Source organism: Ranitomeya variabilis, chromosome 3, assembly GCF_051348905.1.
Source record: "Ranitomeya variabilis isolate aRanVar5 chromosome 3, aRanVar5.hap1, whole genome shotgun sequence".
Lineage (NCBI taxonomy): Eukaryota > Metazoa > Chordata > Amphibia > Anura > Dendrobatidae > Ranitomeya > Ranitomeya variabilis.
In genome coordinates, this window is record NC_135234.1 from 662,223,821 (window position 1) to 662,242,870 (window position 19,050).

General features: G+C 43.8%; 1 protein-coding gene across 3 annotated transcripts in view; it reads left to right on the forward strand.

Moving 5' to 3' along the window:
• The window catches only part of TMPRSS12 (transmembrane serine protease 12), a 72,522-nt gene that overhangs the window by 39,764 nt on the left and 13,708 nt on the right, over positions 1 to 19,050 (forward strand). For all 3 annotated transcript variants that reach the window (XM_077297846.1, XM_077297844.1, XM_077297845.1), the window contains exon 4: positions 4,225 to 4,367. In XM_077297846.1, coding sequence (XP_077153961.1) covers positions 4,225 to 4,367 — 143 coding nt within the window. The remainder of the gene's footprint in view (positions 1 to 4,224; positions 4,368 to 19,050) is intronic.

Sequence of the window (19,050 nt, forward strand, 5' to 3'; positions counted from 1 at the left end):
GTGTGGAGGGCAAATCTGCTTCCCCAGAGCTTCCAGCTATCCTGAATATATCATAATGACAAGCTGGACAAAAGGAAACATAACATGAGCTGAGCAATAAAGTCCAAAGCAAATGGACAACAAAGAACTAGCAAAAACTTATCTTTTGCTGAAATGGACAGGCCATCAGAGAAATCCAAGGAGAGATCTGAATCCCAAACCAGAAACATTGACAGCTGGCATGAACTGAAGACCAGAGCCAGGTTAAATAGCAAAGCCAGGAGAGCCGATCAGTGAAAGCAGCTGCTACAGCTAAACTCAAGGAGCAGCAGTTCCACTCGAAACCACCAGAGGGAGCCCAAGGGCAGAACTCACAAAAGTACCATTCACAACCACAGGAGGGAGCCCAAGGGCGGAATGCACAACAGAGGTCCATTATTCTGTATGGAGCATTATATGAGGCCCATTATTCTGTATGGAGCATTATATGGGGCCCATTATTCTGTATGGAGCAATATATGAGGTCCATTATTCTGTATGGAGCATTATATGAGGCCCATTATTCTGTATGGAGCATTATATGAGGCCCATTAATCTGTATGGAGTAATATGTGAGGTCCATTATTCTGTATGAAGCATTATATGAGGCCCATTATTCTGTATGGAGCATTATATGAGGCCCATTATTCTGTATGGAGCAATATATGAGGTCCATTATTCTGTATGGAGCATTATATGAGGCCCATTATTCTGTATGGAGCATTATATGAGGCCCATTATTCTGTATGGAGCATTATATGAGGCCCATTATTCTGTATGGAGTAATATATGAGGTCCATTATTCTGTATGGAGCATTATATGAGGCCCATTATTCTGTATGGAGCAATATATGAGGTCCATTATTCTGTATGGAGCATTATATGAGGCCCATTATACTGTATGGAGCATTATATGGGGCCCATTATTCTGTATGGAGCAATATATGAGGTCCATTATTCTGTATGGGGCATTATATGAGGCCCATTATTCTGTATGGAGCATTATATGAGGCCCATTATTCTGTATGGAGTAATATATGGGGTCCATTATTCTTTATAGAGCTATATATGGGGCCCATTATTCTGTATAGAGCTATACATGGGGCCCATATATAAAAAATCGCATAGCACTCGGACCAATGTTAATCTATGGGGCAGCTCCTATTATCTGTTGTTTTCTCGGCCGTATTCAGGATCCGAGTGAAATCGCACCATTGCTGCGATTGTCTGCGTATCTCAGCTGAGAAACGCCAATGCAAGTCTATGGGTGTGAGAAAAAATTGCACAGCACACGGACCATGCGTGTGACTTGCGAGAAATTCTCAGGCATTGGGCAGGTGACAGGAAAGGCTCAGCCATTATTTGCTCATTTTGCAAGTGTGTGAGAAAATCTCAACATACGGATGAGAAAAAAACGCATCCTGGCATTGCACACGGATGAGATACGGATCACCATACGGAGAACATTTGTGCGATTCTCAGCAGACAAAATCGGACAGATTTTTTAGACATTGTGTGTGACTCCAGCCTTATTCTGTATGGAGAAATACAGTATATGGGGCCCATTATTACCTGAGCATTTAGAGCGTAGGAACTGCTGCTTTCACAGTGTCCATATCTTGAGGCTGTACTTTGCTGGATTACTTGGTATATATTGTTTGAATTGGCAACTACCTCGGAATTCCACAAGTTGTTCATCCACAGTGACATTTTCACCAGTATTGTATAATTTTAGAAGAATCTCTGACCATTTATTCCAAAAGTCTCTAGTAGCAGCTAGTTATTAGAGAATTATCTGATGTTCGCAGAGGGCAGGTTCCAAATTATTTTTGTTTTTAGACTGAATCGTTTGCATCTGACTAGTTGTCTGAGTATCGTGCCTCATCAGATCAAACTTCAGAATCAGAACTCTCCTAATCACTTTTCCCACCTCTTTTGTGGTCCTCATTTTCAGACACTTTCTCCAGTTGGATATCTTCTTCAGAATCTGAGGGGTTGGCAAGCTTTACAATTCAGCTTCACTCAATGGATGTCTTCTTCGCCACATTTTTATCCAACTTTCCAAATAATGGACACTCACGACTTTCACGGGGTAAAATCAAGTTTGTGGAATACAGTTAAGTCCATATATATTTGGACAGAGACAACATTTTTCTAATTTTTGTTAGAGACATTACCACAATGAATTTTAAACAAAACAATTCAGATGCAGTTGAAGTTCAGACTTTCAGCTTTCATTTGAGGGTATCAACACTAAAATTGGATGAAGGGTTTAGGAGTTTCAGCTCCTTAACATGTGCCACCCTGTTTTTAAACTCAGGAAGGATATAATGGAACTAGAGCGAGTACAAAGGAGGGCAACAAAATTAATAAAGTGGATGGGGGAACTACAATGCCCAGAGAGATTAGCAAAATTAGGATTATTTAGTCTAGAAAAAAGGCGACTGAGGGGCGATCTAATAACCATGTACATAAGGGGATAATACAAATATCTCTCCAAGGATCTGTTTATACCAAGGAAGATGACGGTCACAAGGGGGCATTCTCTGCGTCTGGAGGAGAGAAGGTTTTTCCACCAACATAGAAGAGGATTCTTTACTGTTAGGGCAGTGAAAATCTGGCATTCCTTGCCTGAGGAGGTGGTGATGGCGAACTCAGTCGAGGGGTTCAAGAAAGGCCTGGATGTCTTCCTGGAGTTTAACAATATTGCATCTTACAGTTATTAGGTTCTTTAGAAGGACGTAGATCTGGGGATTTATTCTGACGGAATATAGGCTGAACTGGATGGACAAATATCTATTTTCAGCCTTGCTAACTATGTTACTATGTAATAAATAAATGAAAATAATGATGTGGGCTCCCCCCATTTTTGATAACCAGCAAATGTAAAGGCCCCGTCTCACATAGCGAGATCGCTAGCGAGATCGCTGCTGAGTCACAAGTTTTGTGACGCAACAGCGACCTCAGTAGCGATCTCGCTATGTGTGACACGTACCAGCGATCAGGCCCCTGCTGCGAGATCGCTGGTCGTGTCAGAATGGCCTGGACCTTTTTTTGGTCGTTGAGGTCCCGCTGACATCGCTGAATCGGTGTGTGTGACACCGATCCAGCGATGTCTTCACTGGTAACCAGGGTAAACATCGGGTTAGTAAGCGCAGTGCCGCGCTTAGTAACCCGATGTTTACCCTGGTTACCAGCGTAAATGTAAAAAAAAACAAACACTACATACTCACCATCTGTTGCCCGTCAGGTCCCTTGGCGTCTGCTTCCTGCTCTGACTGAGCCGCCGTAAAGTGAGAGCACAGCAGTGACGTCACCGCTGCGCTCTGCTCTCAGCTCTCACTGTACGGCGGCTCAGTCAGAGCAGGAAGCAGACGCCAAGGGACCTGACGGGCAACAGATGGTGAGTATGTAGTGTTTGGTTTTTTTTACATTTACGCTGGTAACCAGGGTAAACATCGGGTTACTAAGCGCGGCCCTGCGCTTAGTAACTCGATGTTTACCCTGGTTACCCGGGTGCTGCAGGGGGACTTCGGCATCGTTGAAGACAGTTTCAACGATGCCGAAGTCGTTCCCCTGATCGTTGGTCGCTGGAGAGAGCTGTCTGTGTGACAGCTCCCCAGCGACCACACAGCGACGCTGCAGCGATCAGCATCGTTGTCTGTATCGCTGCAGCGTCGCTGTGTGAGACGGGGCCTTAAAGCAGAGAGCTAGAGATTTATTATATCAGGCTGGGAAGGTTCCTGGTTATTGGGCCCTTCCCAGCCTAAAAATACCAGCCCGCCTCCTCATTATCATATACATTCAGAATGGGATTACTCGGCACTGGAGCTTTAGGACCATTCATTTGGGGTACCCATTATCTTGTAATTCCAAGCTCTTCATGGCCATATATTCTGTTGGGGGGGAGTGTAATGTGTATGACAAATTAATGTATGTTACAGCTTAAAATTTAAATAAAAATAAAAAAAAGTACATGGCGCAAAAATGCAGTGTGAAAAGCCACCCTCAGTAAATAGCGCTGTGCTTTTTCCTTATGCTCTGCTGGTATTACAGCTCAAGTATATTCTAGTGGATGTGCCTAACTTGCACTAAAATCTGGCCAATAAAGAACAGACATGGCGCTAGTTCTGTACAACCCCTTTATTAAATGAACCCTTATATTATTAAATGTAACTTAAGTAAATTAATTGTGTTACATTGCAGGTAAATCGTCAGAAATTCTGCAGGAGGCACAAATCGATAGGATTCCTATGTCACTGTGTAACAGTAGTGGATGGTACAGAGGGTTTCTTACCAAAAATATGATTTGTGCTGGTTTTGAGTCCGGAGGAGTCGACAGTTGCCAGGTAATTAGAATGCAGTGAGGTCAGATCCCCAAAAACCCAATAGTTTGCAAAGCTCATTGATCTATTGTTTTGAAGAGGACAAAATCTGGTGCAAACAGTAAAAGAAAGTCAACCCCTATTAACCTGAGAAAAAGTTCCCATTCTATGTTGTAGAGGAGTGCTGAAAAAAAAAATTAAATTGTGAGGTATATATGCAAATGTGTCATCAACATTGGCAGAAACAGTAGTTATAGGAAATGTTCTGTGCTTCTATGAATTTCTGCCCATAAAAACATGATCACAACAACCTTCCCGATATTGACACCATGTACACAATGTAGTCAGGAAAAAGCTGCCTTATTAATTCAGTAGGCTCACAAAATAAGTATACCCCAATTAGGCAAAGTTCAAGACAGGAGCCAATTTAAGGGGTTATTCCTGTTGGGCCGGGATCACACATACGCGAGATACGGCCGAGTCTCGCAGGTGAAAACCCAGCTCTGGCGCCGGCACTCCGGAGTGCAGCTTGCAGCCGCACAGCAACACATGGAGCTGCACGCTCCACTTCGGAGTGCCAGCGCCAGAGCTGGGTTTTCACCTGCGAGACTCAGCCGTATCTCGCGTTTGTGTGATCCCGACCTTAGAAGAAGGTATTACCTAGCCAAAGGATAGCTGATAACTTTCAAATTAGAGAGGGTCCGACTGCTGGGACTCCCAATGATCGGCAGAATGGGGATAAAAGTGCCCTATTCTGGTAATGAGTGGGAGTCCCAATGGTCAAACTCCTACTAATATAGAAGTTATCATCTACCCTGTAGATAACTGGCAGATGTAAATTTGAACAGATCTAATAACATTTCAAAAATATAAATTTGACACTTAGAGTTGGGTTAGTAAGTCAGAAGGAAGATATGAAACACATGTGTTTTTTGCATACTTTTTTTTATATATATTTAGGCTACGGTACATTCCCATGATGGGTTTTTGGTGCGTTTTTGACGCTACGTATTTGCGCTAAGCAAAAATGCTGTACAGTGTCTAACAGTCCCAGCAAAGTGGATGGGATTTATACAATCTCATGCCCTCTCTGAATTTTGTTTACTCAGTGTTATCCGATTTGCACTGCGTTTTTCAAATCCACAACTTCTCTTGTGGGTATGATGTGCGGATTTTCCCCATAAAATTGCATTAAACGTGGAAAATCCGTAAGTAAAAAAAATTAAACGATTAAAAAGAACTGTACATTTATTAGATTTACATGCAGGCTTTCAAGCAGTCCTTCATGTTCTGCAACAGTTCTGTCCTGAGGGTTTATAAAGTCTTTCTTCACTTTATTGCTTTTAATATTATCTAATCTACCCGAAGATTTCATCCATTATAAGTTCATGCTAAAAACATACAACTCTGCCCTTCACCTCTCCAAACAAACCTATTTCAACACCCTCATCACCTCACTGTCAAATAACCCTAAACGTCTCTTTGACACTTTCCAGTCCTTACTCAACCCAAGAGAGCAGGCCCCAACCACAGATCTCCACGCTGACGATCAGGCCAATTACTTCAAAGAAAAAATTGACCACATTCGACAGGAAATCATCTCCCAATCTCTTCATACCATGCACTGTCCCTCCCCCACTGCATCTAGTTCACTCTGCCTTTGAACCAGTTACAGAAGAAGAAGTAAGCAGGCTCCTTGCATCTTCTCGCCCAACCACTTGCACCAGTGACCCCATTCCGTCACATCTCCAGTCCCTTTCCCCGGCTGTCACCTCCCACCTAACAAAAATATTCAACCTTTCCCTCACTTCCGGTATTTTTCCATCCTCATTTAAGCATGCCATCATACATCCATTACTTAAAAAACCCTCCCTCGACCAAAATTGTGCCGCTAATTATAGACCTGTCTCTAATCTTCCCTTCCTCTCTAAACTCCTCGAACGCCTGGTCCACTCCCGTCTTACCCGCTATCTCTCAGATAACTCTCTTCTCAACCCTCTTCAATCTGGCTTCCGCTCTTTACACTCTACTGAAACTGCCCTCACTAAAGTCTCTAATGACCTACTAACAGCTAAATCTAATGGTCACTACTCCATGCTAATTCTCTTGGATCTCTCCGCAGCATTCGACACTGTGGATCATCAGCTCCTCCTCACTATGCTCCGCTCCATCGGCCTCTAGGACACCGTTCTCTCTTGGTTCTCCTCCTATCTCTCTGACCGATCCTTCACTGTATGTTTTGCTGGTTCCTCCTCCTCTCACCTTCCCCTTACTGTTGGGGTTCCTCAAGGATCAGTCCTAGGCCCCCTCCTCTTCTCTTTGTATACTTTCCCTATTGGACAAACAATCAGTAGATTTGGTTTCCAGTACCATCTCTATGCTGACGACACCCAATTATACACCTCTTCTCCTGTTATCACGCCGACCTTTTTAGAAAACACCAGTGATTGTCTTACCGCTGTCTCTAACATCATGTCCTCCCTCTATCTGAAACTGAACCTGTCAAAAACTGAACTCCTCATGTTCTCTCCCTCTACTAACCTACCTTTGCCTGACATTGCCATCTCCGTGTGCGGTTCCATCATTACTCCAAAGCAACATGCCCGCTGCCTTGGGGTCATCCTTGATTCCGAGCTTTCATTCACCCCCCACATCCGATCACTGGCTCGCTCTTCTTATCTGCATCTCAAAAACATTTCTAGAATTCGCCCTTTTCTTACTTTCGACTCTGCAAAAACTCTTACTGTCTCACTTATTCATTCTCATCTGGACTATTGTAACTCTCTACTAATCGGCCTCCCTCTTACCAAACTCTCCCCCCTCCAATCTGTCCTGAATGCTGCTGCCAGAATCATATTCCTCACCAACCGTTACACCGATGCCTCTACCTTGTGCCAGTCATTACATTGGCTACCCATCCACTCCAGAATCCAGTACAAAACTACTACCCTCATCCACAAAGCACTCCATGGCTCAGCACCATCGTACATCTCCTCTCTGGTCTCGGTCTACCACCCTACCCGTGCCCTCCGCTCCACTAATGACCTCAGGTTAGCATCCTCAATAATCAGAACCTCCCACTCCCGTCTCCAAGACTTTACACGTGCTGCGCCGATTCTTTGGAATGCACTACCTAGGTTAATACGATTAATCCCCAATCCCCACAGTTTTAAGCGTGCCCTAAAAACTCATTTGTTCAGACTGGCCTACCGCCTCAATGCATTAACCTAACTATCCCTGTGTGGCCCATTCAAAAAAAAAAAAACATAATCAGGTTCCTCGCATCATGTTCTCATACACTTTATGCAGTTAATAGCCCTCTGTGTCTGTACTGCTACATACTTAGGCAGTTAACTGGTTCATGCAGCTTTACATGAACACCCGAGCCTTACACTATGGCTGGTCCAAATAACTAAAGCAATTGTTACCATCCACCTCTCGTGTCTCCCCTTTTCCTCATAGGTTGTAAGCTTGCGAGCAGGGCCCTCATTCCTCCTGGTATCTGTTTTGAACTGTGATTTCTGTTATGCTGTAATGTCTATTGTCCGTACAAGTCCCCTCTATAAGTTGTAAAGCGCTGCGGAATATGTTGGCGCTATATAAATAAAAATTATTATTATTATTATTATTATTATTATTAATATTACTATTTTCATCTTGTATCATATCTTTGCATATGCGCTTTTAGTTCATTTACGCTGCAAGAACACGCTAAAAATGCATGTAATCCGCACATGAAGTTTTGTCAAAGCCAAATACCAGGAAGTATAAAAAATTAATCAGCTTTACTTAAAACATATAACAAAATCTAACTGGCACTTCCAAGCTAGTGTGAATAAGTACATTCACACTAGACACGTAGGTTCCCTGCAGATCTGAGACCGCTTTGTCCTTGGCTGCTGGGCATGCATAAATTGGACAAATTATGTGCTAAGTGTCTCAATTTTTTCTTATTATCCAGAGCAGTATTGCTCTAGCACAGTGTTCCCCAACTCCGGTCCTCAAGAGCCACCAACAGGTCATGTTTTCAGGATTTCCTTAGTATTGCACAGGTGATAATTGCATCACATGGACAGGCAAACATTCAATAACCTGTGCAATACTAAGAATATCCTCAAAACATGACCTGTTGGTGGCTCTTGAGGACCGGAGTTGGGGAACACTGCTCTAGCACTACAGAGTGCAACCTCTTTTGTTTATTTTTTATTAAAAACATGTCATACCAAAAAGAGACTAAAAACCCTTTGTCAAAAACAAGATAAAAACGGATGAAAAAATGCAATGAAAAAAACTCAAGTAACTTAATTTATCCAATAGGTAGAGTACTAGTGGAGAAAATCTGCAACATCAAAAACTTGCCAAATACTCATTGTGTGAACATAGCCTTAGAGTATTTTCACTCGTAGCATTTAGATGTATTTCTAGTGGCCAGAAGACCACAGTGTAAATTACACACTTTTTTAGATCTAGGGGTAGGTTTTCCCCTTATGTAGAGTGACATGACAGATCTGGCAAGCCAGTATGAGGAGACTTAAACACCTTGCGAGCTCCTCTGGGAAATTAAATATGCAAAGAGCCATCTATTGGAAGTAGCAACCCTAAGTCAGTATTGCCCCTTTAACAAGCCTTGCAATGTGACTTAGGACTGCTACTTCCAATAGGTGGCACTAGAGCTCAAGTCCTCCTCCTCTCTATTTGCAGTTTGCACACTTTTTTGTGCTAACACATTTTGATCTCCATAGGAATAAATGCAGTATAGGAAAAAAAAATTGAAATTTAAAAAAAAAAAATGCACAAAATCTCGAGGTAAAAAAATGCATTCTGTAAATGAGACTTTAGAAATCTAATTTATTTTGCTCTTACTGTAAAATACACATTTTTTTGTATGAAAAACACTTACAAAATGTTACATGTAAATAAGCCCTCAATGTGTTTTTTGGGTCAGTGGCATTTTTTCCTACACACAACATGCTCTAGGGGTGGTATTTTTTATAGGATTCCATTGTGAAAGAAAAAAATGCATAAAAATCATAGTTTTTATAATCCAGAAAGAAAAGATTGCAAAATAAAAACAAAACTGTATAATAGAAACCTAAGGCTATGTTCACACTAAGTTCTTTCCTGTGGATTTTCTTTGAGTGCTTAATGTTTAATCAATGGAAAATCTAAATTGCTGTTTATATAGTAAGTTTTTGTGAGATTTTTTGTTTTCATGGCATCGCTCAATAAAAAAGAAATGATTCTTTGATTAATGTTTCCTTATGAGATCAGCTTGAAACTTGAAACAGAAAAAATGTGGAAAAAGAAACTTCGAAAACCTCTTCAAAACCACTTAAAAAAAACAATTCAAAAATTGCATCCAGTCTAAAAGCCTGACCACTTGTACCAGTAACCCAATTCCGTCACATCTCCTCCAGTCCCTTTCCCTTGCTGTCACCACTCATCTAACAAAAATATTCAGCCTCTCTCTCTTCTGGTATCTTTCCCTCCTCATTTAAGCATGACATCATACATCCATTACTAAAAAAACATGCCTCGATCAAAACTGTAACTATAAACCTGTCTCTAATCTTCCCTTCATCTCTAAACTCCTAGAAGGCCTAAGGCCCCGTCTCACATAGCGATTTACCAACGATCACGACCAGCGATACGACCTGGCCGTGATCGTTGGTAAGTCGCTGTGTGGTCGCTGGGGAGCTGTCACACAGACAGCTCTCTCCAGCGACCAACGATCAGGGGAACGACTTCGGCATCGTTGAAACTGTCTTCAACGATGCCGAAGTCCCCCTGCAGCACCCGGGTAACCAGGGTAAACATCGGGTTACTAAGTGCAGGGCCGCGCTTAGTAACCCGATGTTTACCCTGGTTACCCAAAAAACAAACAGTACATACTCGCCTTTCGGTGTCCGTCAGGTCCCTTGCCGTCTGCTTCCTGCTCTGACTGAGCCGCCGTGCAGTGAGAGCAGATCACAGCGGTGACGTCACTGCTGCGCTCTCACTGTACGGCGGCACTCAGAGCAGGAAGCAGACGGCAAGGGACCTGACGGACACCGAAAGGCGAGTATGTACTGTTTGTTTTTTTGGTAACCAGGGTAAACATCGGGTTACTAAGCGCGGCCCTGCGCTTAGTAACCCGATGTTTACCCTGGTTACCAGTGAAGACATCGCTGGATCGGTGTCACACACACCGATTCAGCGATGTCAGCGGGACCTCAACGACCAAAAAAAGGTCCAGGCCTGTTGTGAATTTGGATTCTGGGCTCCCCCGGTGGCTACTGGTGGAATTGAACTTGTGACATCATCTTCCCTGTTCACCTGTTCTGATTAGATCTGGGTGTCGCTATATAACCTGGCTTCTTTGTTAGATGCTTGCCGGTCAACAATGTTATCAGAAGCCTCTCTGTGCTTGTTCCTGCTCCCAGACATCTACTAGATAAGTTGGACATTCGTCCATGTTTTGTTTTTGTATTTTGGTTCCAGTTCACAGCTGCAGTTTCGTTACTGTGTCTGGAAAGCTCTTGTTGATCAGGAATTGCCACTCTGGTATTATGAGTTAATGCCAGAGTCCTAAAGTAATTTCTGGATGTGTTTTGTTAGGGTTTTCTACTGACCATGAAAGTATGCTTTCTGTCTTCTGCTATCTAGAAAGCGGACCTCAAATTTGCTAAAACTATTTTCCTGCTGCGTTTGTTGTTTCATCTCATATCACCGCCAATATATGTGGGGGGCCTCTGTCTCCTTTCTGGGCATTTCTCTAGAGGTGAGTCAGGTCTTATATTTCCCTCTGCTAGCATTATTTAGTTCTCCGGCCGGCGCTGGGCATATAGGGATAAAAAGTAGGACATGCTACCTGGCTACTTCTAGATGATGCGGTAGGTTTAGTTCATGGTCAGTACAGTTACATCTTCCAAGAGCTTGTTCCTATTGAGGCTTATGCTAGTTCTCTGGCCATGGAGATCATGACAGTTTGACCGGCCCACTAAAGGGTTAAAATCCTTGGCTGAGAAAGGAGAGAAATAAGAAGTCTGCTGAAAATTTTTTTTTTTTTTTTTTTTTTTTTCTCTAGTAGTTAGTGTGCTCTTGATTGGATCACTTGCCAGTCTGTCTATGCTGCAGTCTTTCTTTTTTTTTTTCTCTCTCCTTCTAATCTTTGAATGGCTCTATGTTCACCTGTCTATAATGGATCTACAGAGTGTAACTGCAGGTTTGAATAATCTCGCCACGAAAGTACAAAGTTTGCAAGATTTTGTTGTTCATGCTCCGGTATCAGAGCCGAGAATTCCTTTGCCGGAATTCTTCTCAGGGAATAGATCTAGCTTTCAGAATTTTAGAAATAATTGTAAGTTGTTTTTGTCCCTGAAATCTCGTTCTGCTGGAGACCCTGCACAGCAGGTTGGGATTGTGATTTCCTTGCTCCGCGGCGACCCTCAAGATTGGGCTTTTGCATTGGCACCAGGGGATCCTGCGTTGCGCAATGTGGATGCGTTTTTTCTGGCCTTGGGCTTGCTGTATGAGGAACCTCATTTGGAACTTCAGGCAGAAAAAACTTTGATGTCCCTATCGCAGGGGCAAGATGAAGCTGAAATTTACTGCCAAAGATTCCGTAAATGGTCTGTGCTTACTCAGTGGAATGAGTGTGCCTTGGCGGCTACTTTCAGAGAGGGTCTTTCTGATGCCATTAAGGATGTTATGGTGGGGTTCCCTGTGCCTGCAAGTCTGAATGAGTCCATGACAATGGCCATTCAGATCGATAGGCGTCTGCGGGAGCGCAAACCAGTGCACCATCTGGCGGTGTCCACTGAGAAGACGCCAGAAAACATGCAGTGTGATAGAATTCTGTCCAGAAGCGAGCGGCAGAATTTTCGACGGAAAAATGGGTTGTGTTTCTATTGTGGGGATTCTACTCATGTTATATCAGCATGCTTTAAGCGTACTAAAAAGCTTGATAAATCCGTTCCCATTGGCACTTTACAGTCTAAATTTATTTTGTCTGTGACCCTGATTTGCTCTTTGTCATCTATTACTACGGACGCCTATATCGACTCTGGCGCCGCTTTGAGTCTTATGGATTGGTCCTTTGCCAATCGTTGTGGGTATGATTTAGAGCCTTTGGAGACTCTTATTCCTCTGAAGGGGATTGACTCCACCCCATTGGCTAATAATAAACCACAATACTGGACACAAGTGACTATGTGTATTAATCCGGATCACCAGGAGACTATTCGTTTTCTGGTGCTGTATAATCTACATGATGATTTGGTGCTGGGATTGCCATGGCTGCAGTCTCACAACCCAGTCCTTGACTGGAGAGCTATGTCTGTGTTGAGCTGGGGATGTAAGGGGGCTCATGGGGATGTACCTGTGGTTTCCATTTCATCATCCATTCCCTCTGAAATCCCTGAGTTCCTGTCTGATTATCGTGACGTCTTTGAAGAACCCAAGCTGGGTTCACTACCTCCGCACCGTGAGTGCGATTGTGCTATAGATTTAATTCCGGGTAGTAAATACCCAAAGGGTCGTTTATTTAATCTGTCTGTGCCTGAACATACTGCTATGCGAGAATATATAAAGGAGTCCTTGGAAAAGGGACATATTCGTCCATCGTCATCTCCCTTAGGAGCCGGTTTTTTTTTTTGTGTCAAAAAAAGACGGCTCTTTGAGACCATGTATTGATTATCGGCTTTTGAATAAAATCACGGTGAAATATCAATACCCATTGCCGTTGCTGACTGATTTGTTTGCTCGCATAAAGGGGGCCAAGTGGTTCTCTAAGATTGATCTCCGTGGGGCGTATAATTTGGTGCGGATCAGGCAGGGGGATGAGTGGAAAACCGCATTTAATACGCCCGAGGGCCACTTTGAGTATTTGGTGATGCCTTTTGGTCTTTCTAATGCCCCTTCAGTCTTCCAGTCCTTTATGCATGATATTTTCCGCGATTTTTTTGATAAATTTATGATAGTGTATCTGGATGATATTCTGATTTTTTCGGATGATTGGGACTCTCATGTCCGGCAAGTTAAGAGGGTTTTTCAGGTTTTGCGGTCTAATTCTCTGTGTGTCAAGGGTTCTAAGTGCGTTTTTGGGGTTCAGAGAATTTCCTTTTTGGGATATATTTTTTCTCCCTCTTCCATTGAGATGGATCCTGTCAAGGTTCAAGCTATTTGTGATTGGACGCAGCCCTCTTCTCTTAAAAGTCTTCAGAAATTTTTGGGCTTTGCCAACTTTTATCGTCGATTTATTTCTGGTTTTTCGGATATCGTTAAGCCATTGACCGATTTGACTAGACAGGGTGCTGATGTTGCTAATTGGTCCCCTGATGCTGTGGAGGCCTTTCAGGAGCTTAAGCGCCGTTTTTCTTCTGCCCCTGTGTTGCGTCAGCCTGATGTGACTCTTCCTTTTCAGGTTGAGGTCGACGCTTCTGAGATCGGGGCTGGGGCAGTGTTGTCGCAGAAAAGTTCTGACTGCGCCGTGATGAGGCCTTGTGCCTTCTTTTCCCGTAAATTTTCGCCCGCTGAGCGGAATTATGATGTTGGGAATCGGGAGCTTTTGGCCATGAAGTGGGCGTTTGAGGAGTGGCGCCATTGGCTCGAGGGGGCCAGACATCAGGTGGTGGTATTGACTGACCACAAAAATTTGATCTATCTTGAGACCGCCAGGCGCCTGAATCCTAGACAGGCGCGCTGGTCATTATTTTTCTCTCGGTTTAATTTTGTGGTATCGTACCTACCGGGTTCTAAGAATGTTAAGGCGGATGCCCTTTCTAGGAGTTTTGAGCCTGATTCACCCGGCAACTCTGACCCCACAGGTATTCTTAAGGAGGGAGTTATCTTGTCAGCCGTTTCTCCAGACCTGCGGCGGGCCTTGCAGGAGTTTCAGGCGGATAGACCGGATCGTTGTCCGCCTGATAGGTTGTTTGTTCCTGATGATTGGACCAGTAGAGTCATCTCTGAGGTACATTCTTCGGCATTGGCAGGTCATCCTGGAATTTTTGGTACCAGGGATTTGGTGGCAAGATCCTTCTGGTGGCCTTCCCTGTCACGAGATGTGCGAAGCTTTGTGCAGTCTTGTGACGTTTGTGCTCGGGCCAAGCCTTGTTGTTCTCGGGCTAGTGGATTATTGTTGCCCTTGCCTATTCCTAAGAGGCCTTGGACACACATCTCGATGGATTTTATTTCAGATCTGCCTGTTTCTCAGAAGATGTCTGTCATCTGGGTGGTGTGTGACCGTTTTTCTAAGATGGTCCATTTGGTTCCCCTGCCCAAATTGCCTTCTTCTTCCGAGTTGGTGCCCCTGTTTTTTCAAAATGTTGTTCGTTTGCATGGTATTCCTGAGAATATCGTTTCTGACAGAGGAACCCAATTTGTGTCTAGATTTTGGCGGGCATTCTGTGCTAGGATGGGCATAGATTTGTCTTTTTCGTCTGCTTTTCACCCTCAGACTAATGGCCAGACCGAGCGGACTAATCAGACCCTGGAGACATATCTGAGGTGTTTTGTGTCTGCTGACCAGGATGATTGGGTTGCTTTTTTGCCATTGGCGGAGTTCGCCCTCAATAATCGGGCCAGCTCTGCCACTTTGGTGTCCCCGTTTTTCTGTAATTCGGGGTTCCACCCTCGATTTTCCTCCGGTCAGATGGAGTCCTCGGATTGTCCTGGAGTGGATGCGGTGGTGGAGAGATTGCATCATATCTGGGGGCAGGTGATGGACAATTTAAAGTTGTCCCAGGAGAAGACTCAGCTTTTTGCCAACCGTCACCGTCGTGTTGGTCCTCGGCTTTGTGTTGGAGATTTGGTGTGGTTGTCTTCTCGTTTTGTCCCTATGAGGGTCTCATCTCCTAAGTTTAAGCCTCGGTTCATCGGTCCGTATAAAATATTGGAGATTCTTAACCCTGTTTCCTTCCGTTTGGACCTCCCTGCATCCTTTTCTATTCATAACGTTTTTCATCGGTCGTTATTGCGCAGGTATGAGGCACCGGTTGTGCCTTCCGTTGAGCCTCCTGCTCCGGTGTTGGTTGAGGGTGAGTTGGAGTACGTTGTGGAAAAAATCCTAGACTCCCGTGTTTCCAGACGGAGACTCCAGTATCTGGTCAAGTGGAAGGGATACGGCCAGGAGGATAATTCTTGGGTCACTGCATCTGATGTTCATGCCTCTGATCTGGTTCGTGCCTTTCATAGGGCCCATCCTGATCGCCCTGGTGGTTCTGGTGAGGGTTCGGTGCCCCCTCCTTGAGGGGGGGGTACTGTTGTGAATTTGGATTCTGGGCTCCCCCGGTGGCTACTGGTGGAATTGAACTTGTGACATCATCTTCCCTGTTCACCTGTTCTGATTAGATCTGGGTGTCGCTATATAACCTGGCTTCTTTGTTAGATGCTTGCCGGTCAACAATGTTATCAGAAGCCTCTCTGTGCTTGTTCCTGCTCCCAGACATCTACTAGATAAGTTGGACATTCGTCCATGTTTTGTTTTTGTATTTTGGTTCCAGTTCACAGCTGCAGTTTCGTTACTGTGTCTGGAAAGCTCTTGTTGATCAGGAATTGCCACTCTGGTATTATGAGTTAATGCCAGAGTCCTAAAGTAATTTCTGGATGTGTTTTGTTAGGGTTTTCTACTGACCATGAAAGTATGCTTTCTGTCTTCTGCTATCTAGAAAGCGGACCTCAAATTTGCTAAAACTATTTTCCTGCTGCGTTTGTTGTTTCATCTCATATCACCGCCAATATATGTGGGGGGCCTCTGTCTCCTTTCTGGGCATTTCTCTAGAGGTGAGTCAGGTCTTATATTTCCCTCTGCTAGCATTATTTAGTTCTCCGGCCGGCGCTGGGCATATAGGGATAAAAAGTAGGACATGCTACCTGGCTACTTCTAGATGATGCGGTAGGTTTAGTTCATGGTCAGTACAGTTACATCTTCCAAGAGCTTGTTCCTATTGAGGCTTATGCTAGTTCTCTGGCCATGGAGATCATGACACAGGCCATTCTGACACGACCAGCGATCTCACAGCAGGGGCCTGATCGCTGGTACGTGTCACACATAGCGAGATCGCTACTGAGGTCGCTATTGCGTCACAAAACTAGTGACTCAGCAGCGATCTCGCTAGCGATCTCGCTATGTGAGACGGGGCCTCTAGTCCACTACCATCTTATCCGCTATCTCTCAGATAACTCTCTTCTCGACCCTCTACAATCTGGTTTCCACTCTTTACACTCTACCAAAACTGCCCTCACTAAAGTCTCTAATGATCTACTAACAGTTAATCTAATGGTCACTGCTCCCTGCTAATGCTCATCAGCTCCTCCTCACTATGCTCCACTCCATCGGCCTCAAGGACATAGTTCTCTCCTGGTTCTCCTCCTAGCTCTCTGAACGCTCCTTCACTGTATATTTTGCTGGCTCCTCCTCCTCTCATTTTCCCCTTAATGTTGGGGCTCCTCAAGGATCGGTTCTAGGCCCCCTTCTCTTCTCTTTGTATACTGCCCCTATTGGTCAATCAGTAGATTTGATTTCCAGTACCATCTTTATGCTGATGACACCCAATTATATACTTCTTCTCTTGATATCACGCCTGCCTTTTTAGAAAACACCAGTAATTGTCTTACCGTGGTCTCTAACATCATGTCCTCCCTCTATCTGAAACTAAACCTGTCAAAAACTGAACTCCTTTTGTTTCCTTTCTCTTTACTAATGTACCTATCCCCAACATTGCCATTTCTGTGTGTGGTTCCACCATTAGTCCCAAGCAACATGCCCTCTGTCTTGGGGTCATACAATTGTGGCCAAAAGTATTGACACCCCTGCAATTCTGTCAGATAATACTCAGTTTCTTCCTGAAAATGATTGCAAACACAAATTCTTTGGTATTATTATCTTCATTTAATTTGTCTTAAATGAAAAAACACAAAAGAGAATGAAGCAAAAAGCAAAACATTGATCATTTCACACAAAACTCCAAAAATGGGCCAGACAAAAGTATTGGCACCCTCAGCCTAATACGTGGTTGCACAACCTTTAGCCAAAATAACTGCGACCAACCGCTTAAAATGTTTCTTAAAATGCTCTGCTGGAATTTTAGACCATTCTTCTTTGGCAAACTGCTCCAGGTCCCTGATATTTGAAGGGTGCCTTCTCCAAACTGCCATTTTTAGATCTCTCAACAGGTGTTCTATGGGATTCGGGTCTGGACTCATTGCTGGCCACCTTAGAAGTCTCCAGTGCTTTCTCTCAAACCATTTTCTAGCGCTTTTTGAAGTGTGTTTTGGGTCATTGTCCTGCTGGAAGACCCATGACCTCTGAGGGAGACCCAGCTTTCTCACACTGGGCCCTACATTATGCTGCAAAATTTGGTGGTAGTCTTCAGACTTCATAATGCCATGCACACGGTCAAGCAGTCCAGTGCCAGAGGCAGCAAAGCAACCCCAAAACATCAGGGAACCTCCACCATGTTTGACTGTAGGGACTGTGTTCTTTTCTTTGAATGCCTCTTTTTTTCTCCTGTAAACTCTATGTTGATGCCTTTGCCCAAAAAGCTCTACTTTTGTCTCATCTGACCAGAGAACATTCTTCCAAAACGTTTTAGGCTTTTTCAGGTAAGTTTTGGCAAACTCCAGCCTGGCTTTTTTATGTCTTGGGGTAAGAAATGGGGTCTTCCTGGGTCTCCTACCATACAGTCCCTTTTCATTCAGATGCCGACGGATAGTACGGGTTGACACTGTTGTACCCTCGGACTGCAGGGCAGCTTGAACTTGTTTGGATGTTAGTCGAGGTTCTTTATCCAACATCTGCATAATCTTGCATTGAAATCTCTTGTCAATTTTTCTTTTCCATCCACATCTAGGGAGGTTAGCCACAGTGCCATGGGCTTTAAACTTCTTGATGACACTGGGCACGGTAGACACAGGAACATTCAGGTCTCTGGAGATGGACTTGTAGCCTTGAGATTGCTCATGCTTCCTCACAATTTGGTTTCTCAAGTCCTCAGACAGTGGTCTTCTTTCTTTTCTCCATGCTCAATGTGGTACACACAAGGACACAGGACAGAGGTTGAGTCAACTTTAATCCATGTCAACTGGCTGCAAGTGTGATTTAGTTATTGCCAACACCTGTTAGGTGCCACAGGTAAGTTACAGGTGCTGTTAATTACACAAATTAGAGAAGCATCACATGATTTTTCGAACAGTGCCAATACTTTTGTCCACCCCCTTTGTTATGTTTGGTGTGGAGTTATATCCAATTTGGCTTTAGGACAATTGTTTTTGTGTTTTTTCATTTAAGACAAATTAAATGAAGATAATAATACCAAAGAATTTGTGTTTGCAATCATTTTCAGGAAGAAACTGAGTATTATCTGTTATGACCCCAATGGCAGAGGGTCTCAGGAATCAATACCAAGTCTGCAAACACAAAAAACCAGCTCATAGGGCAGTGGTAACTGGGCTGACCATATATCTAATCCTAGCACCACAAATAGAAGTAGCCGGGGAACGTGCCTACGTTGGTTCTAGACGTCTCGCGCCAGCCGGAGAACTAACTAACCCTAGAAGGGAAAAGAAAGACCTTTCTTGCCTCCAGAGAAAAGACCCCCAAAAGTTGGATACAAGCCCCCAACAAATAATAACGGTGAGGTAAGAGGAAAAGACAAACATAAGAATGAGCTAGGTATTTAGCAAAGAGAGGCCCACTAGCTAATAGCAGAATAAGTAAGATGACTTA